Consider the following 22627-nt stretch of genomic DNA (forward strand, 5'->3'; position numbering starts at 1 on the left):
AAAAAAAAAAAAGGAACAATTCTGCATAAAAAGAAGCATCTAAGAAAAATACAAAATCGAAAAAAAAACACTTTGAACATTTTTGAACAATTCCACCAAGTGTTTGAGGTGCCTGTTTCACCCACTTCCGGGGGGCGGAGCCAAAATCCGAGCCCGAAGTATTTGTACGTAGACCCCCACTTAGGGGGGGTAGAAAAAGTTTCGGAGCGATTCGGGCACTTTTCATTTAACATTGGGTTTGCCATCATTAATGTTTGTGATGTCAGAAACATTGCCATTCTGAGATCGCCTGTTCAGACACGCCCATTCTGGAAATCCATGAAATGAGAAGGAATGACTGAATTAAAAAAAAACAAATTTTTTTTGGGTACAAGAGACACTGGGGACCCCAAAAAATACAAAAAAACAAGAAAAAAGTGATTTTCATGGTGTAGACCCTTTAACCTCTGCACCACCTGAGCGCAGTCTTTTTCATGGGGGCTCCTAACATGACCCCTGTTGTGACAATTGTCATGGCAGACCCCTGGACAGTGTTTGTGCCAAGTTTGGTAAGGATCGGAGCAACGGTACACCTGTGGCAACCGTGGGGGCCACACGTGGCCCCTGGTGTGGCAATTCTGATGGCAGGCCCCTGACCAGTGTTTGTGCCAAGTTACACAATTCTGAGTTCTACAAACTCAACATTAATTCAATTCAATTCAATTCAATTTGATTAAAGTGTCAAATCACAGAGAGGAGAGAGGATGACTATAGGGTGACTGAGTCTATACACTTCGGCTATAGGCTTTATCATAGAGAAAGGTTTTTAATTTAGTCTTAAATATACAGAGTGTGTCTGCTTCACGGACTGAGACTGGGAGAAGGTTCCACAGCTGAGGTGCCTGAAACTTAAATGCTCTGCCTCCTGTTCTAGCTTTTTTGGGGTTTCCTGGAGCCGTAAGCATTTTTTCATACTGTGGACGCAATGGTGTTCTGGCTGGTTTATAGGGCTCGATGAGTTCTTTGAGATATACTGGTGCCTGTCCATTGAGAGCCTTGTATGTGAGGAGGAGAACTTTAAACTCTATTCTGTATTTAACCGGGAGCCAGTGCAAAGAGGCCAATGAAGGAGTGATATGATCTCTTCTTCTGGTTCCTGTCAGTATGCGCACAGCGGCATTTTGGACTAGCTGCAGGCTATTTAGGGACTTACTTGTGCAGCCTGATAATAAAGCGTTGCAATAGTCCAGCCTAGAAGTAACAAATGCGTGAACAAGTTTTTCTGCATCATTTTGGGACAGAACGTGCCTAACTTTTGCAATATTACGCAGGTGAAAAAAGGCATTTCTTGAAATTTGTTTTATGTGGGACTGAAAGGACATATCTTGGTCAAACGTGACTCCCAGATTCTTTACAGTGGCCTTGGAGGTCAAGGTAATACCATCAAGGGTAAAATTATTAAATTTCTAAATTACATGAGGTCCAAAGGTAATACTAGTCCTATGTGAATAGTAATTTGAGGAATCCCACAAAGCCAACATTAAAAGGGATAGGAGGGGCACCAGACCAATTATATAACATTTTAAGTTACACACATCTACAACAGTGGTCCTCACACCTACGTCGCACTGCCGATCCGACCAATATGTCTGAGTGTTGGGGGCTTTGTCAGAGTACCCGTTGCAACTGTGTCCCTTTCGTGCCCATATACAGAGATATCTGTTTCTGTCTGTCCTTGTCCTTTTTATGAAAAGCAGATACAACCAATATGCCAATATATGGGCATTCCAATATATGGGCATATTGGTTGGATAGGCTGGACAACTGGATATCCGAACTACTCGACGGCACTCCCTCAAGTCCTTGCCGCTGCACGTGCCAAGACGGTCGGTCCTATATATGCACATGCCATATATGGGCATAGCGGTCGGATCTGTGGCTCTGGACAACCGGATCTCTGTATGTGTCAGTACTTGTCCCTTTTATGCCCATATATGGAGATCGCTGATCATCAGTATATACCCATATATGGGCATGCCCCCTTTTGTGCCCATATCTGGAGCTGACTGATTTGTTGACGACACATTGAGGTTAGACAACACACTCCATATTTGGGCGTAGCTGCATTGGGAACACCTTATATGGTTATGGCTGAGTCAGTGACGTCAGAGGTCCGCCGGCCCTCCCATTAACCAATTTTAATATAGGAAAATGGGATCTCATTAAAAACGCTTCACTCTAAACAAAACAAAATATATATATATTTTGTGCAAATTTGACATATTCCTACATTTGGCATAAAACAAAGACCCAAACATAAACATAAAAAGCTTTCCCTCAACATTGAATCTGATCTAGAATTGGTTGGTTTTACCTTGAGCACTCTCTAAATTCAGAATATGCACCCACATGAAAAGGAGACAGCGTTATCACAGACATAGATTTCTGCCCTGTAAAACTTTGAAGCACTAATATGAACTTGCAGGACCTGTAGACATAACAAGGAAAATTATTGAACCATTGTCTGTCTGTTCTAGTCCTTTCACCACAATGAGATGATTAAACGTGGAAGTGACCATAAGTGGCCTTATGTCTCTTACTGGTAGCATCGGAGGTTGTGAACAATGATGCATTGTGATTAGCTGAGGGAGTGGAATGTGTCATAATGCATTATAATGCATAACACGTACGATAATACGTACGATCCACTGTAAATGACTTCATGCTGCACAGCTCTCATTAGCTCTTGGTTAATCATAAAAAGGAATACAATTAATTCAACGCAATACCAAAACAGAGCACAAAGTCCAGGAGTTGAAGCAAAAGATCCTTTTTTATTCAAAGTGAATCTTGACATAGTACACCGTCAATTCATAATTTGACACTCACCAATAAGAGTCACCAAGAAGGAACCCGCTTTGTGTGACAAGTACATAAGGCTTGGTCACATTGAAACTCACTGAGAACTAGAGGGGGCAAACTGATAAGACACACATGAATACATCCAAACATAATCATTTCCCCAGTCCTCATACTGTTGTATATTGCACAGTGCAGTTGCTACATGTCAAACTAGTGTAGCATTTAAGAAAAATCAAAAAACGAAATCATAAAGCCACACGATCTACACACATTTAAAACAGTAACAGCTTAAATTTAGGAAACACGTCTACATTTTTGTCTCTAAGTATATTAAACGTGAAGCCAGCAATTATAACTTTGTGGAACAACTTCTACTAAACATGTGTCATAGGAATCGTATAGGAATTCTTAAAACTTTTTTTTTCAGCCCAGTACCCAAATTAGATACTTATTCTTTCTTGACCATCATTAAACCTATTACAACTTTTATATGGGAACATAGCGAAAACAGAATGATCAATATTTTCCTGACTTGAATTGGATTATTTTGCAAAGGAGGGGGATTGGTAGATTTAGCTGAATGAAGGCACTCCATCACCAATGGAGAAAATATTAGCTACTTGAAGGTATTTGTAGAACAGTTCCCATAACGGTTTTCCCATTTTGCTAGGCAGACTTAGATTTTTGATATGCAACCATTTGACCCGCTGTGACTTTCTCTCTGCATAGGGCTACAGGCAGGTGGTTTATTTCTGGTAATAATACCCTAAGCGATCAATTAAAAGTGGTGGTGTTATGGTATAGTAATGTACATTACTGTAAACATACATATGCATATCTTATCATGGGTGCTGAGCTGACAGAAAAAAAAGAACACATGGGAATCAAGAGAGGCTGCACATTACAGAATTAAATTGAACAGATGATCATTTTTCTATTCAAATCAAGATTCTTCAAGTGAAGGCAATCAGTGTGCCACCAAATCCATTCTTACATTTTTAATTCTATACTGCATCCAGAGCTTAGCAGTGCATGCTCCTGTGCTCCTCTCTTGTATATCCAAATATCAGGGATTGCCAACACAGTAGCATATTAGACAAATACAGAAAGCACACCCGTGACTTTAACATAGCAAAACGGTTACATCCTGACACAATAGATTAGATGTTGCATGGGGAGGGGACAACTTTGGACCAAAAGCTTTGTATCTGAGAACTAATAAAGCAATATGAAATATCTCAACTGAAACACATGATGGTATCTGGTTAAGCCCGAGTTATACTTGGTTGCGCATCGTATCACGCACCGAAAATAGCCGATCTACAAGCTCACAATGTAACGCGCTGTGAGCTTGTAGATTGGCTATTTTCGGTGTGCAACTAAGTATGAATCAGGCATTATGGCAATAGCTGCACACAAGAACTCAAATAGACATCCCGGTCAAAAAACAGAGAAGATATCTCAGAGTAGCCATTACAAATGCAATCAAATATGACCATTACACATGAAGACCAAAAGACAAGACATTTTAGTTCCACAAATACATTCACGGTTGTGAGAGTAAAGCTTTGCATTTGCGTGTATTCGACCATATATTTGAGTACTGTACGGTGTTTCTTGGTGCTTAAAGAGTGTAGTAAATGTTCCCTGACTTATACTTTCTTAGGATTCAGAAGGAAAGCAAGGATTGTTTCAGACGTCAGCTTTGTCTGGTAAACAAAATAACTTTGGGGTTGCAAGAGCTGAAATTAAGAGCTGATCCCCTTAGCAAGAACAATACAAAGTCGAACTGCTTTGATATCAATATCAACACAAGACACGATCTGTGAACCACTCATTTGAAGAAGGCACTAGTTGTACAGTACAGAGAAGTGTAAATACAGCCAAATAATTAATCAGAATAAAACTCGGGGGGGGGGGGGAAAAGAAAACATGAACACACCAATTACAGAATGCAAGGATGAACCCAACTTAAATTCCATGATGAAATACTGATGCTAAATGCATACACACACACACACACACAAAAATCACACCCATACACACCAAAAAGCAACAGAATAAAAAACAAACAAAAAGAAAACTTATACTTCCATTACAGCAGTTTACAATCACTTCAAAACGACAAAGCAAATATACAGAGGCACTAGCATATAAGAATACCATTTAATATACTCTATGATCAAAATAAACCCAACTCTATTGTATCTAGTCATCAGAACTACAATACCATAGAATGAATGCAGGGTAGAACAAGATTAGTCCTCTAATTTCACAGCTACGGAAGTGGCAGATAATCAGTACATAGCAGCGTATTATCTATACATTCGACATACAGTTTGCCAAACAAAGCTAAGAAAAATAAAACCTCAACCTTATTTTTTAAAATATAGTTCTCACAATATATTCTGATATCATCTCAATGATAGAAACAGTGTGTGGAGGTGAAAGGAGAGGTGAGGAGTAGAGCCAATGCTTCTGAAATGATTAATGAACAGTCTTTGACTCTTTGGTGCTGATTTCAGTAACATACCAGCTGATACGAGAGGCAATACCATTTGACAGAGAATACAGAGCTCTATGATACTAGGAATCAAATCCAGTTTTAATCGAACTCTGAGAAGGTAAAAATGCACCCGTATGCATTTGTTTTACACTCAAGAGTTAAATTAACACTTAGGGTTTTGCTGTGGCATCTACCCCGCAGGAATGTATCAAAACTGACAAAACAGCATGCTTCAGACAAGTGTTTTGCCAGTATAGGCCAACTTGAACACTTGACACTGTAAATATTTTAGGTTATTTAAAACACCGAGAAGCCGTTTGAAATTAAGCGTGAAACAATCTACCTGCTTGTATATTTCTTAATCAATACCACTCCCAAAATGTTAATCTAAAAAGTCAAATGCATTAAGTATAGCCTAAATGAAAACAAAACAAAAACAAAACAAAACACAGCAACCCGGAGGCCATCTAGATTGTATTGCAGTTACAGTAAACAGTGACAATACTGTTATGAATTAAGTACTATAGTGAATAGAAATCGATTATCAAAATATCAAATCACAACATTCTTTATGTACATGAAACGCTCTTTCAGTCAAAGCCCTAAACGTGCATCCACTTTACCTATGGTAAAATCATTCTCTCGGTTAGAAAGCAAAGTGACGGGTTAACCCTTGCTGAAATTAAAACTAAACCGCACCTCTATCAGCTGAGCCCGTTATATTCTTAACGGAAGCCGAAGTTGAAGTGCTGCGCAAGCCCGTTTCCATTAAAATGTTAAATCGATGAACCATAGACTCCATTGTTAAGGCACTAGAAGATGTCAGCAGCAGTGAGTCTGCACCCCAAAAAAAGAGAAGAACATTTTGAGTCTGTTCAATACAGGATGGCTTAACAAAAACACAGAGCTGACTGGTTAGCACACGCTACAAGGCAACAGAGATAAAGGGAAGGGAAGGAAGGCTTGATGGGGCTCAGACAAAGAAAACCCAGCGTCATTTCATATTCCTAACATTACGCAAAACAGTAATTAACGGGAGATAATGTGCAAAAGACACATTATGACTTCGAATTTCTCAATCAGCATCATTGACTTTAATCACCATTATATCATGCCACTTCCTTTGTAAAGCTTTGCAGATTTGTATCGGCTGACATGATTTCACAAGGAAGTCTCTCAAGAGTCTACCTTGCTCTGACATTCAAACAATACCACGACTGCAGCAGAGGTGACGAAGGTCTTTCACTTTCCTCTCGTCATCGTCCTCACACTGCTCACAAATCTTTAAATCATCTCGAGCAACGTCTCGGCTCATTTCACTCTCATTTATACTATATTATCATCAATTCTCCTATCATTAATTGCGTCTTCCTTGTTCTCTTCTTTTTGTTGATGTTGTGGTTTTAATTACAGATGTCCATGTTGATTTCTACCGCTGCTTCTACCCGCCCAGGTCCCAGCCCGTTTCCCCATCATGTGATATTGCTGCTGCCCTGTCCTGCTCCTCAGATATACGAGTACTGGTGGTGGTGGTGGTGGTGGTGGTGGCTGAGCTTGGTGGGGCTGAGGGGGAAACCTGTGTAGGCAGCGGGCGAGGCCATGTAGGTGTGAGGGGGAGGGGGGAAAAGAGGCTTGAACTGATGCGGGTGGTGGTGGTGGGGGTAGCTTGGCTGGTGATGGTGATGGGGGTGTATAGTCGGAGAGGGCAGCAGCCTGTGGGTGTGGGGAACAGGGTGTCCAGGGTGGTGGGGGTGGGTGTTGATGCCCAGAGTCACCTGGTGAACTATAGCTCCTCCTTGGGGATGCGAGAGGCCGTAGCCAGGCTGGAGGAGAGGGGGAGGGTGAGGGTGAGAGGAGAGCATGGCGTGGGGGTGGTGGTGGTGGGTAGCGGTAAGGGGGCCGGCCGGAGGGTAGGACAGCAGGGTGTGGGTGGGGAGGCCCTGCGTGTGAGGGGCGGCGGCTGTGTGCGTGGGGCTGCTGTGCGGCAGATGGGTGAAGGTATGTGTGTCCATGGTAGGGGGGATGTAGGCGTGCGGCCGCAGGGGGCCATAGTTGCCGTTCCATTCCTTGCTGCAGTGGTTGGAACCGTAAGGCTGCACCTGAGGGGGAGAGCGCTTCGTTAGAGGCCCAGTTTGTTATCGTTTCTTTTATAAAGTTCAATGTGTTCTATGAATAAAAATGTTTTTCTTTCAGCAGCCTTGATACAGAGACTGAAACACCAAGATCAACTGTTTTCAATCGAGTTAATTTTGAGTTATAGTGGTAGGAGTGAAATCCTAAAGGCTACTTTTACTAAAGATATAGCAGATACAAGCTCATAGCGCGGCACCGAGTGCCGCGCTACGAGCTTGTAGATCTGCTATTTTTGAAAAATCACGAAAAAAAAATTTTTTATATTTTTTTCAAAAAACGTTTAGGATTTAGATTTTTTTTAAGAATCGCCTCAGGTCTTAATGGGTTAAATAAGCAATGCCAGTAAAGTTGTGAGGGTTAGGATCCGGGAGGGTCGATTATCCAATGACATCGTGTGACCTCAAACTCCCAGATTCTGAGCCTGCAGAAAATTGGGTAGAGACAGGAAGTGAACAGAACTGACCTGTCCAAAGCCCAGTGGCTGCTGATGCTGCAGTGAAGTCACCTTCTGCTGCCGGGGCAAGAGGGGGACGGAGGGGAGGATGGCCACAGAGGAGGGAAGATTCTGTCGACCTGCATTGCCGCAGCGTCCTTTGGACCGGGACCATGAGTCTGAGCCTGGAAGATGAACAGAGAATACCCATACTCATCAGGGGGGAAGATAAGTGACCATACTCACACCGTGGCCATCATGCCCTTATGTCCCGGGTTGGGGTTTTCTACCCCCCCGAGTATGACTGTCGTAAGATCAAAATGGCCGCTGTGTAAATATGCTCAATACACCAATTTCAAGTTCAACCCGCATCACCTGCAGGGATTAAAACATCCAAACACGCAGTCTTCAAACAATAAAGACCTGAAGGGGGGAAAAAACTCATGCAACACAGAGGAAAGGTTCAGAATCAGATAGGATGTATTTTCATGATAACACAGAGTCCTCTTTGTAGCTTTTTCAAGTATTCGGGGGGGGGGTTCTCTTCATGCGTTTTCAAATCATAAAAGATTGGACGGTTGACTTGAGATTCAGTTAATAGGAAGTTGTGGCATTTATTACAGAGTTAACCTCAAACTTAAGGGATCTTGAATAACTTTAACGGTCCTATCCAGTTTCTCTAAGATGGATAAAGAAGCCACTGATAAATCAGTGACAGATCGTCACTGATGCCACTAAACTTTACAATGCTACGTATCAGCACGTGACCGGAGAATTAACTAATAATGGCACGGGTCCAGTGTTTAGTTCACTTATATACAGAGCAGGGCACAGACATGTTGACCAGGCAGCAGATGGCAGGATGGGTGCGAGGCCTGCATTCAGAGCCTAGCACTGCCACAAACACATGGTGCACTTCCTGTCAGATAACTTGCAGAGAGTAGATATTTATAGAACCTGACAACTCTCTGACAGACACGGATTACAAGGCCTGTTTCCACCAATGTTAATATTAAAGCCTGGTAACAGACAGAGGAAAATAAGTAATAATAAATGGATACAGATGTTTCGTCTCAGATAAATCTACAGCACACGATTATCAGGATTATGCCGCTTATGGACAAAAATGTGGTCCTTATTCTTTGTGGCATATTATATAATATATAATATATAATATTTGCACTTTGAAAAGTTATTTTTATATAAAGCAATACTGTAGCTTGTACGGAATTACATTAGGGATCCCCAAAATGTAACACAGCACAAGTTCCAAGTGGGAGGTTACATACAAATGATCAAGCGCCAAGAACGACTACATTAAGTACATATGATCAGTTTTCTGGAGAACTGGGTAATATGATCAGTTTTCTGGATAATCCTGTTCTCTGTCATTGTCCCCTTAAGGCACTGGCTGAGCAAACATGAAAATGACTGACGATGGAATGTTTGAGCTACAGTAGTGGTGTGGTAGAATAACAAATGTCCTTTCATGGCTGCAGCATAATGTAAGTTTTACTGCTGTCAAGGAACGATTAAACCCATCTTTCATATAAAATGCATGAGCATCTTTCTTCATAAAGGCCGGGCACTGTGACAAATTGAAGTAGATAGTTAAGTACAGGCTGGAGAAACAGAGGTAGAGATACACAAGAGAACACACCAGAATGTTGGCACTCAGCAAAAAAGCAAAACAAAAGCACCTCAGGAGTTAAGTTGATCTTAGACTCTGATCTACAGACAGTTTTAAGTTCTGCACCCCAAACAAACTGGATGATTGGGGAGAATGGCAAGGTGAACTAAACTGAGATCAGTGTCTACAGGCAACTTCTGCCATTTGGGTAAGAACCAGCAGAGAGAGACATTGGCCGTGAACCAATACGTAAAGAAATGCATCCATTTCCAACAGGACTGTATACAGAATATAAAGAATATGTTGCATTATTTTCCCCAGTGATGTCAAGGACAAGGACAGTTAAATTGGGGTATTTCAGAAGAAGCTGAGACGCTTGTCTGTCCTTCCATAAGAAATCACTCATTGGACATGTGGGTACGGGAGTTATGAGTGGGTGAGGGGGCGATGTGACTGACGTGACTGCAACCCGATAACCTCCCCCACAGCCATCACGGTGACATGTGAGACAGGCTAATGGTTTAAATGAGGTGGTGTTTTTGTATTGTTATATATGGCTCTTTCTTTCACTACAGAACCAAACTGTACGAATCAGTCTTGTTCGGTGAACCAGCTTCGTTTAAACATGCCAGTACTCATTTAATTAGATAAACTGGGTCCAAATACATAAATTAGATAGATATTCCGGTTTAGACCACTGCAATCACGTTAATGAGTATGGAAAGGATGTGAACAGAGCGGATCTACAGGATGGACGGTCTAAAAGTTATATGATGGGGTTTTTCCAATTAATAATAGTCTCCCATAAATCACAGACTATGGTCAAGGGAAAGGAAAGTGGTATTCATTAGTCATTATTAAACATTATCTTTAGATAACACTAGTATTTCCCGGTATGGATGCATTTCTAAGGTATTAGAACATGACCAGCTCTGCACCGGTCATGTTCTAAAATTATCACCTGTTACAGCCTCTATGACCCACTACGGGGTGGTAAGCCCCGATTGCTCCCATATGACCTGCAAAGCAGAAATGGCCAAAGCACAGGTGACAGACCCAGTAATATGGGAACAGTTAAGTGAAGAAACATTCAATTAAATCCAGTCATAACAACACGTGTGATGAGCATACAAACTAGATTAGCTATATAAAAACATGTTAATTTATCAGTTCCTCAAACAAAGACACACACACAAACACACAGTCATAATTTATAACTCACTGTGCCACTCACCAGTTCTATGGCCACGATCCTCTGTTCCCGGGCAATTATTGTTGTTCTGTACTCTCATTGGTGGAACCACCATGGTCCTGACTCCGTGGGGACTCCTCCCCTGGACCACAGGCGCCGCCAGTCTTGCCACCATTGCAGCCAAGGGCGGGCGGTTGTTGTTGCGGTTGCCATGGTAACGGTAGGGGCTGTTGCCACGCGGGGAGGTGGACGTGTCAGAGGTGGGCGAGCCCTCCACCGTGTCACAGCCGCTCTCGTGGCCGTCGTCCTCAGACATACTGGACGCAAACAAAAACAACAATGGCCAGTTAACCACTTGAACCTCAGCATCCATAATCAGGGGGGAACAATAGCTAAAAATAGCAGATCTACAAGCTTGTAAATCGGCTATTTTTGGCGAAGAGATTTGGTGTAGAGGGAAAAAGCAGTCCAAGTACAGAGCCAACTCGGGTCCAATTTACTAAGTCTAGAGGGTTTAAGGGGTTAAATAAGAAACATTAGCCAGTTGATGTGGGCATTGCGGTACGCTGGGAGGTAATTCCTCACAAGTGACTCCAGTACAGCCGGAGTCAAGTACTCAAATGTCAATTATGAGGGAAAAAGTGTTAATTTGAATTGAGGGAAAAAGTGTTAATTTGTCAACGCTGATCTTTAAGGTCGATATTATTACCATTTTAATCAGTGAATAAATTAAAAAACGCCCACACACGTGTGCAGATATTGGCTCCAATTTATTCTCTCAACTTGAGCCCTAACGTTAATTTGCTACCCCAAGAATTGCCCTCATTATCAGCAACTTGACCGAGCTTCCCTGAGACTTGGGTCACATAACCCCCATCCGCCCGCCCAACCAACCAACCACTCCCCAACCCCTGCAGAATGCTACCTGTTGGGCCTCTTGCATGGTGAAAGAGAAGGACTGGACTGTGGTGAGTTGGAGGCAGAGGAGCCGGTGCTTAGGCTGCTGTCTGGGCTGCTGAGAGAACACACTCTCTCCATAGACACACTGGTGTTTCTGCACGCCTCACAAACACACTCCCCTTTACACCTAGAAGAGACAGAATGTCAACTATCAATGGAGAGACACGTGATAGTACGGCTCACATTCACACCTCCAGCCTGAGATTAATGAATTTATAGAACTAGTTCTATAAAGACATATCCCCCCCATCCCTCACACACACGCACCCCGTGTCTGATTTTCAGGCGCTTGTGGTCAATATCTGTTCATTCATAATTTACGTTTTGGGCTTTTATTAGTTTTATTGCACATAATTAAGAGTCACTCTGAGAGGAGAGAAAAATAGTAGAGACTCTGAAAAGAGTTAACAGCCAGGTTCATGACGTGCTTAACACCTAAATAGAACCTTCTATTGTGAGATAGTGGGTCTGACATTGCATTAAGCTTTGAATTATTTGGTCTGTAGCAGATGATAGGCCTCAGGGATCGAGAGTCATCCAGAATCAAGTTTCTGTAGGCTGTGAAAGATTAACATTATTGGTGTTACTCACTCTCGCAGACGGCATCTCAGACCATCTTCGTCCTCCCCGTCTTCCCCTCCGTCTGTCCCTTCACTACGAATGCTGATCACACTGGGAGTGGGGCTTGGCGTGTCACCCATTAGGACTGCTACTTCTCGCTGTTGCTGATTGGACACCTCCAGCTGTCTGTTAGAGGGCGGTGCCACCTCTTTGAAACAGCTCACATCCTCGGCCTCATCTTCCTCTTCATCTGTGTTCGGCACTTCCTGGTTTTTGGTTCCCTGCTGAGGCCAATGCCTCCGTGGTTGATTTCTTCCCGGTGCAACCTGTCCAACAACGTCCACCATCTTGGGTGTTCGACACATGGACACTTGGATGTTGCTGGGATGAGAGTTCCTTCAGATAGAAATAAAGAATCATACAATAAACTACATTAAAAGCAAAAGTTCAGTATTTCAGTTGTCAGGCCTGTTGAATGAAGGTCTAACGACCAAAACGTCAAATAAAGAGCAACCTTTTTGCAAATTACAATTTTTTTTCTTTAATTTGTAAAACCCCATAGGCATTTTTTTTTCAAAATGTAAAGAAAATATTTATATCGATTCTAAAGATCTATAAGCTTACTATGCATCACAATGTGACACGTGAGATTGATACTGCTATTGTTGCTACTTTTGTGTGAGATAAAAATAAAAATAAAAAGAATATGACAAGGTTTCTGCCCGACAGCGACGATATATAATAAATGGGCAGTTTATGTAAAAAATAATAATAATGTATTGGGGCACCTTGTGTCCAAATACATAGAAGACACAAATAGAAAAGGTGGGAAATACTACAAGTCTTGAGTCTTCTATTTGAGCTTGTGTCTTCTATTTGTGCTTCTATGTTTTGGGACATCAAGTACCCAAATAAATTGTTCTTTTGCACTTACTGGTGGCTCCCTTACTCATTTGAGTGTACAGTTTAAACAGGGGCAATTTCTTCATTAACTGTGTGGTATATAATGATATAAGTAAGTACTGGACATATCTGTTCCTTCAAGCTTAAAAGACTCACCTGTTGTGGGCATGTCGTTCCTTAATGTTCCTTTTATTGGCTGGCTGGGGCCACACAACGTGAGCTATGCCAATGTTGATTGGTTGAGGGGCATTCATAGCTGACATGTGATTGGTCAAGAGAGGCTGCTGCATCACAGAGTTGTAGTGGCCGCTATGAGGATGCAATTTCCTGCAACAGGCAAAAATGCACCAAACTGAAGAATGTTGTGCTTTGATAGAACGTGACAAGCATAATTTTCCATTTTTTTAAATGGCAATTGTTTTAAATATAATTATTTTCCATGAGCAAAAAAATGCCAACATTTTGACTTTTCATTTCACGTGATTGGTTTATTCAACAAATTGTAAAGTTGTTTGTGAAATTTAAACCAGCCTGTAACCATTCTAGGCTTAACATAATACATGAGATTCTTTTAACTCTGGAATAAACCCATTTTTCATTACAACAAAAAACCCCTCCATGACCACTGAGAAATTCCATGCCACGGGAAAATCCTAAAAGCAGGGAATTTCCATGATTTTGACGGGTGACTCACCCCCAGTCGCTGATCCTCTGTGGCCCAGTGTCGTTGGTTAGGGAGGGGGGTGGGGGAGGGGGGTGAGAGGGAGGAGGGCCCACCGCAGTCATCTGTTGCCAGGCTGGGACGAGGATTTGCTGCCCTCGGCTAGACCAGGCCTGCTACGCGGGACACAGAGCATATGTTAATACATAGTCAAATCCTCAGAGTTCATTACACACTCAAATGGATAAATTAACATAAAGGATTTAGAGGTTAAACAGTTTGAACAGTTAATCAAAGTAATTGATTTAATCAATTATAACGATAGATTTTTTAAATTTAAATAAAATAATAGATTTTCAACACTGAAAATAGCAGATCTACAAGCTCACAACGCATCATAATGCATTGTGAGCTTGTAGATCTGATATTTTCGCTGACACCTTGTACAACGAGGTATAAAATAGGGCTTAGGTAGCTTCACATTTTTGTGTCCTCAATCTACATGGCTTTTACATGCATGCATTTGAGCTCACGGGTGACAACTCTGCAGCAAAGATGTGCAGCAGTGACACCAGTCACTTGTAGTAGAGATGTGTTTTACCTGTGCTATGACTCCAGGCCTCATCGGTAGGGGCTGTATGGGAGGGGCCTGAGTTACCATGGGAACCGAGTACCCTCCTGGCTGATTAAGGTTGCCTAAAAACAGTAAGAGTTGCCATTTATTCAGTGCCTTCCAGTGATCAGCATTGAGAGAGATGCAGTGTTGCAGATAAGGCAATGCATGTTCAGCAATGTTATACCATCTTTGGTCAACTTGGAGGTTAGAACTTAGAGATTAAACTTAGGCATAATAATGCTGGAACTGGTTATCTAGCCATTTGTGGCTGAGATGGATTTGGATTTATAACATGTATTAAGATTTTGTTTTCTTTCAGCCTGGTGTCCCTATATTGGAAATGTCAGCGTAAATTCAAAGAAATTCCCCCAAATCCTCAAAAATAGCAAACATAGCCGATTTACAAGCTCACTATGTGTCACATCGAGCTCGGAGATCAGCTATTTCCTCGATAATTGCTGGAGGACAAAGTAAACAGGGCTTACGTGGTTAAACAGGAAGTGGACTTCATACCTTGCATGTTTGGCGGACAGAGAATGAGAGCGGGTGGAAATGAGTCACTGCACCCAAACTGACCACTTCCAGCCGACAGAGCTATCCCAGGATGCATCACTGACGGTGCTGACTGGGTCATAGCCTGCATGGGGGAAGAGGGGCGAGGGAGAGAGTAGAAGGAAAAGGGAGCATGTTAATATAATGAAAGGGGTGAGAAAGAACATGACATGTAGAATAGAAGGTGCAGGGCAGTGGTTCACCTTTTCTGGGTCAGGGCCGGCGGCCCACCCATCTGCCCACTTACGTTATATTATTATTATGTTTTGCAATTATGTGCAACCTGACCACAGGTTGGAAATCACTGGTGTAGGGGACATTAAAGTAAAAAAGTGGTGAGATGAGTCATCACTGTTTGTCATCTTCACTCAGCTGCACTTAAAACCCCCAGAAACTAGTGGACTGTGATGATGCTGCAGTACCACCTTCTCTCCAGAAGATGACAACCTTGTTTGAACCACAAAAGTTGGCAAAAGTTGCACCTACCCATTACATAACCCAAGATTAAATAATATAGCCAAGTGTATTTATAGATATGTATTCATACATTCTGTGTTCTGGACATACCCAGAGAGGGTGTCCAAAGGTTAACATCTAATGAGTGACATAATGTCTTCCCAACTGAATGTGGGATGTCCTGGAGCAGTGGGCATGGTTATCGTGATCTTAAATGGTTAAATAAAATAATAAAAAAAGGTTCTGATTATGAGTATTTTATATAAATGTGTTTATTATTCATTGTATAATTAAAAGTTAAATGTTCTTGAACATTCTAGCATATAGTTTAGCTTCTTTGATCCATTTTGTATCGCAGAGACAAGAAAATATCACATTGGGGGCGGTATACAGTAATGCTTAATTCACCATTTCATTTACTCACATGAACCCTAGTGTCCCTATTCTGGAAATGCTATAATAGGCGGACATTCTGGGAAATGGATAAATCTACAAGCCCATAACGTGTCACAACCGCTGTGAGCTTGTAGATGGGATATTTTCAGCGAAGACATTTGATGTGGAAGAAAAAAAGGACTGGGGGACCTCGGTCCACAAAGTATATAGGCTTAAGTGGTCAATATCCCAGTGCCAAACATCCGAGCCAGATTGTGTATCTGGAGAACACTGCTGTGCCGCTTCAGTGCACCATGACCTTAATGATCCTTACAAAACATTTTACCAACTTACATTTCTACCTGCTTTTCTCTGCCAGCAAACTATGCACACACACGCGTACACACACACACACACACACACACACACACACACACACACAATACCTGAGAGTGTACTGGCATGGTGCTGTAACCCATAGGAAGGACAGTCGATGTGGTAGGGGCGGGTGGGGGTCTGGAGAACTGAACCGTGTTGTGGTTCACAGCGTCGTACAGGGAGCTGGTGGGTCGATTGTGGCACATGTCCATGATGTGGAAGCATGACTGCACACTAGGGGAGGAGAGACAGTGAATCACAGAGGAGGACTGAGTAGGGCTGAGCAATATATCGATATTATATCTATATCGTGATATGAGACTAGATATCATCTGGGATTTTGGATATTGTAGTATTCTGATAATGTCATAAGTGGTGTCTTTTCCTAGTATTAATCACTTATGCCCCATCTTTCAAATATTTCAAAATATAACCGATCTAGACGCTCACAAAGTGTTACATTACGATGTGTTATGAGCTTATAGATCGGCTATTTTTGCCATTTCACAATTTGTAAAGAAAAAAAAAACATTATAATCACATTACGAAATTATTGCCACAATATCGATAAGAGATATTGAGAGAGGATAAGATATTTGTCCACGTCACCCAGCCCTAGGACAAAGTCAATGGAACGTGACTGCATGCAAAACCACTTCGGAACCACTGAAAGGGCAAAGAGGGTGACGCAGGACGTGCCGCAGCAAGTAAGCGGGAGACTGGACTCTTTCCTCTTGATTTAATTGGTTACTATAAAAGACTGCTTAAGAACGTGTCACGCATGCGTTTTGTTTTGCGTACACCACGGTGCACGCGTCAGTCAGTGTCTGTATCTAACTTACTGGTTACTGTGCGGGTAGTCCAGCAGATGAGTCATGGTGAGGAAAGGATGACCGAGGACATCGGACGGAACGGTCCTGTCCTCGGCGTCGAGCAGCAGCATGGTCTTCAACAGAGAGACAAACTCCCTCCTGTCGGCCTTCTCCACCTGCACGTCACCACTGTCAGGACTCAGCACCAAGTTCACCTGAGAGAGTGCCAGATCAATTCAGAGATACAGTTTAATAAAAAGAAAAACATGTTTTTTTTGTGGTTTCTCGGGCCTACAACTAATGGGCTGTCCAAATAAATATACCCATGAGACCATGATACGTAGCAGTCCATGATCTACTCACATGGGCAATGTCCTCCAGACAACTGAAGATGTACTTCCTGGCCTCTTTGGACTTCAGTCCCGTCTCCTTCTCATGGTCTTCTGTTGACTGGATGGACAGCACAAATATTCAGATTAGGGCCGCTGGATTATAGCAAAAATCATTATCACGATTATTTTGTCAATATTGAGATCACTATTATTTAATATGATAACTCTTTGATTTTTGGAAAGATCATGCATTTATTGCGCTTCAACAGTGGATTTTCTTGGACTTTTCTCAGTTTTGGGCTCCTTTATTTTTTGGTCATAGACCACTTTGTATACTTTGTGTGTGTGTGTGTGTGTGTGTGTGTGTGTGTGTGTGTGTGTGTGTGTGTGTGTGTGTGTGTGTGTGTGTGTGTGTGTGTGTGTGTGTGTGTGTGTGTGTGTGTGTGTGTGTGTGTGTGTGTGTGTGGGGTATGGTGGTGGCCTATTATGGAACCAGTTGCATGTTAGGTATGGTGGTGGCCTATTATGGAACCAGTTGCATGTTAAATCATACGGAATGAAAATTACAAGGGACTGTGAAATGTAAACAGGCCTAACAGTAGGGGTGTGTGTGCACGCATTTCCCATGTTGCTGTAATTATGTTCACATACCTTTAGTCTCCAGGAGGCGTAGGGAGAGTCAGACTCCTTACAGAAGAAGCGAGTGGTCTTTGTACCCTTGTTGAGCAGCTGCTCTCCAGGCAGACCCTGAGTCTGAGAGATGTACCGGATCTGACCACACACGGAGGGGGGAGAGAAGGAGAGAGAGAGAATTAGAGATTGACAAAGGGGGGCCGAGACGAGATAGAGACAGGACGAGGCGAGACAGACGGACATAATGAGGTGATAGTGGGGAGGGGTAATAAGAGAGGGAGAGAGCGTTCATTCTCTTGCTGTTCTGAAGTTACATTCAGAAAAACTTTAGATTTATAGATTTTATTTTTATAGATTGAATACATTTGTCATTTGTATTTCAACGTGTTTTTGTGTTCAGATGAACCAACCAAAATCAGAGACAACGGCATCTCCATTACTACATTGGCAAGTTTGTGGTGTATTAACCATGAGAGGGGACACAACTGTTTCTTACAGTCAAAGGTTGAGGAGAACCCCTTGGTACAAGACAATTCCGGTTGTTCCATGAAGAACATAAGGGAACACATGATGTAAATGGTTTACATTTAGTTTTTTGGATTTTAGCCAAATGGCAGCCTATAAGCTACTGTACATGGTTATTTATTGTGCAGGGTTATATCCCTGCCTGCACTTCAACCTTTACTACTCTGCCAAGACTGCATGTGCTGTAAATATCGTACATACTGTATACATATACTGCCTGAGTCAGGCAGATCCCGTTTTAATGTGTTTGTGTTTTAACAATGGAGTGCTATTGTACTCTCGTTCTTCTCCAAACTTGAAAAGATAAGTGTCTTTGTTATAAGTTACGCATAATTATAAATATTTATAACGAGTGTTATGAAGCATTATAAGTGCATTATGATGCATTATAAATGTGATTATAATGCATTATAGACCCGACCTTTAAGTAAAGCGTTACCTGGGAGTTTTAATGTGCTGTTCCACTGAGTTTATAATACATTATGACCAGTCCAGCAATTATAAATTATATTATTACAATTTATAAATTATATCTTTACAAGTTATAATTCTTCATAAACCTTTTTATAAGTTTTTATGCATAATGCCTTATAAGTGCATTATAAATGTGGTTAAAACGCATTATAGACCCAACCTTAATGTAAAGTCTTACCAAAATCATTAATGTTGATGCATTGATGAATTATGTCGAGTTATTTCCTGGGATATTTTGGGGGGTGAGGCGTGAAGAAATACATGAAAGCATTCCAATATTGGTTTTACCATGGCAACAAATGATGCTTCAGAGCATTTAGGTCAACCCTATATTAAAAGTGTGATTCTTTGTACAGTAAATACGATTATAAAGAATATCTTTTTGTAGAGTTTCTTCCATCTAAATGATGTGCAATTAATTATCACTATGATGAGTCTCACAACGCTGCACATCATAGTGAATTCATGTAATTTAATTAAAGTCACTGAGGGCCCATACTCTGCAACCTTCATACAGACTGCAGAAAAGGTGCATCATAAAAAATACAAGTCAGTCTTTTATTTGTATAGGTGTGGTCTATGCTCTCAGGGCATGGTATGTTTCTTGATATGCGTACACGTTAGAAGGTAGCACGAGTCCACCGGGAACCGGAAACCCGAGACCCTACCCGAGAGGGTCCAAAATATTTACATGTCCCTTGGGTACGCATCAGAACTATTAGAATTGCTGCGGGTCTCGGGTAGTGAGTCTGAATTGGATAGACCGGCATAGACCCGGTCAGCTTTATTTCCATATTAAACTCATAATTACAACATATGTGTTGTCATTACGTTCGGAAATCCATATAGTTTATTCTCACATAATGAATTAGCCACATTTAAAGTTAACAGCCGATTGGAACGCAGCCAATCTCAAGTGCAGTGTTCACTGACTGTTCAACACCATGGAGGTTTTCTTTAGCGAGGTGAAAGAAAACCTGTTGAAACACAAACAAAAAAGCTAAGTTGGAAGTTGGAACGTCATCTGTGTGGAACACGTTTGTGGTCCATTTCGGACCGGGTCCAATTATTCTCGGGTCCGTTTCAGAACGGGTTCAATTTTTGGGACCTGTGCTACCGTCTAGTGCACATATAAGGAGTTAGATAACCTATGCATTTAGATGGATTTATAGACTTTTTTCAAGTAAATATTCCCAAAAGTTATTTTTTCTTCTTGATGTTTTCAGCTGGAGTACAGATCTCTCTCTCTGTGAGAAGCCCAACCCCACTGGGCATGGCGTACAGTGTCAAGCTAACTGATTTACAGTTAAATTATGACATGTCTCCACAGAAAGGTTAGGTTTAGGTTGCAGGTTCTGTTTCCCAGCCTAAATACCAAACCGTAGTCTAGTTTCATACACTGCTTCACAGCCAAACAAGGCTTAGTTGGCTTTTTGATCAGGACGTCTATAATGACTGGAAGAATGTGGTAGATCCACCCTCCGCTTGCCTCAGGCTCACAAACTCTCACTTCCTCAGTGAGGCCAGTGTCTAGTGAGTGTCTAGTAAAATAAATGTCTGTGTTTGGTTAAAGTCAGAGTGTGATGAGTGCAAAACAGGAGTGAGTGATGAAAAGCATTGGCGATTTGTTTTAATACAACTCTGTGTGTGTGTGTGGTTACAGCGCTGAACAAATGCTCAGAAAGGCCAGAGAATACTGGACTAAGAACCTGCTGATGATGCACTGCACACTCACCATAGTGTGTGTGTGTGTGTGTGTGTGTGTGTGTGTGTGTGTGTGTGCATGCGCAAGCACACGTGCGTGCATATTTCTGTGAGCACATGCACATATCTACCATCAGGCTTATGTTTATAAATACATTTTGCTGTGCAGGGTGGAACTGGAGCGAGCCTTGGCATGGTTTAGCGCTCTTTCGGGGGCTCACTGGTTTCACTGTGTGCATGTGTGTGTATACCTCTATGTACAGTATGTGCGAGCGTATGTACGTGTGTATGCATGTGTGTTTGTCCTGGCAGAGCCCAGAGATACATCCGAGTTCTGTGCTCAACAAATTCTGAACAACCACTGCCTCAGACTGATGACTGTTCAAACTTGCCAGCTACTGTTGTTCACATAAAATGTGGCACCCCACTGAAGTCAGCACAAAGCTCATATTCACATCTTAGTGGGTTAGGGGAAAATGAACAAAATTCTAATTTTGCATCTTTTAAATTCCCATGAATTGCCTATAATATCCATAAGCAGGGGGTAATCTTAACATGGTCTATGAAAGTACTGTTTTCTTTCTTACTTTTCCCAAACCCACACACAATCCCTCTCACTAGGAGGGACTCCATTCACAGTCCCAGGGGTATACTTTAGACTGCACTCTCCTGTGGGAAAATAATCGCAGGGACAATTTCCTGTTTCGCTTTGGCGCAGATTAGCCTTCGGTTGATTTTATACAGGATTTGTTGAACTTCAGACATACACCGTCCATAGAGCACCCCGGAGAGCAATAACAAAATGGAGATTTAGCAACATAATCAACTTGCTGCTAACGTTATTGAATTACTGTTATTGCGAACGGGGAGACTTGAGAATTGAAAGCACAGATTTGGATGGTTTTGCACCCCAACTCCCAATGAAGTACATAAATAAATAAATAAATAAAAGTCTTTAACTTACTTCATTTTGGATTGATTTAATCAAAATTGATATTATAATGATTATTATGATTTATAATCAATTAAATCGATTTGGTCGCCTAAGTGTTGCACCCCTACAGGGCATCATTGTCTCTCTCATGGTGTATTACCTGGTCATACTCCAGTGCTCCGGGGTAGAGGGGCCAGCCCAGGAAAAGTTCAGCTATAACACAGCCAAGTGACCACATGTCTATGGCCTCGCAGAAAGGCAGACCCAAGATGATCTCAGGAGCCCTGCACAAAGCAAAGAGAGGAGAGATTTAAAGACAGATTAGTTGTAGCAGCAAATTAAGAGGCACAATTCATGTGTTCCAGAAAAGGAGGGCTTGGATCCCTGGATTCTGGGTTTAGATCAGAGTTGGCTGTCCTCTCAAAGACAGGCTTGTGTGGGTTTTCTTTTTACATTAGACTCATATGATGTTAATGCAGCACTATTATTAATGATGACGGAAGAGTGATACTCTTACAAAGAAACTCATGCAATTCTAGTAATGGGAATAATAATCTTGCAGCATGGTGTGAGGCATCGTTTAAATACAATGGGCTATTAGATCTGGGCAAAACAATGTGGGGCTAAGCAACATTTGCTGTAAATAGTAACGCCTGCTGTGACGACCACAGTGGTTGCCAAGCAATAAGTGGTCACAAGACCATAATATGACAACAGTATGGGCTGGCAAACTGGGCCAAAACTGGTGAGTACACAGATACATACATGCATAGTCACAATGCATTCAATAAATCCATTATTTTATGCAACAGTACATAGATTGCGTCCTCGTTCAGCTGGAGGAGGAAGTTAGCATTTGCCATTTCCTGTGGATCCTCAAAGAGAAGGAAGTGTTGAGTTGTGCAACGTGTGGAGAAGGGGAAAAATCTGCTTAGAACATTTACGGTTCAGCATTAGGGAACAATTCTTTAAGGAGTTTAAGACAGAAACTCAGGTTGTTGCTGGGTTTTAATGAA

General features: G+C 41.8%; 1 protein-coding gene across 3 annotated transcripts in view; it reads right to left on the reverse strand.

Moving 5' to 3' along the window:
- Window positions 1–2793: 2793 nt before the first annotated feature.
- Window positions 2794–22627, reverse strand: part of LOC308092460 (homeodomain-interacting protein kinase 3-like) — a 36167-nt gene continuing 16333 nt past the window's right edge. Inside the window, exons 5-18 of one of the 3 annotated variants that reach the window (XM_080438368.1) lie at window positions 21772–21895; window positions 17993–18112; window positions 17373–17459; window positions 17040–17224; window positions 16266–16431; window positions 14950–15073; window positions 14422–14516; window positions 13854–13993; window positions 13316–13486; window positions 12287–12652; window positions 11661–11822; window positions 10778–11052; window positions 7944–8098; window positions 2794–7446 (exon numbers count right to left, since the gene is read on the reverse strand). In XM_080438368.1, the coding sequence (XP_080294494.1) occupies window positions 6853–7446; window positions 7944–8098; window positions 10778–11052; window positions 11661–11822; window positions 12287–12652; window positions 13316–13486; window positions 13854–13993; window positions 14422–14516; window positions 14950–15073; window positions 16266–16431; window positions 17040–17224; window positions 17373–17459; window positions 17993–18112; window positions 21772–21895 (2764 nt within the window). In that variant the 3' untranslated portion in view covers window positions 2794–6852. Of the gene's footprint in view, window positions 7447–7943; window positions 8099–10777; window positions 11053–11660; window positions 11823–12286; window positions 12653–13315; window positions 13487–13853; window positions 13997–14421; window positions 14517–14949; window positions 15074–16265; window positions 16432–17039; window positions 17225–17372; window positions 17460–17992; window positions 18113–21771; window positions 21896–22627 lie in introns of all 3 variants that reach the window. The other 2 variants (XM_080438367.1, XM_080438369.1) reach the window with 2 other exon arrangements.

The sequence above is a fragment of the Gymnoscopelus braueri genome, assembly GCF_963280865.1.
Source record: "Gymnoscopelus braueri genome assembly, chromosome: 9".
Lineage (NCBI taxonomy): Eukaryota > Metazoa > Chordata > Actinopteri > Myctophiformes > Myctophidae > Gymnoscopelus > Gymnoscopelus braueri.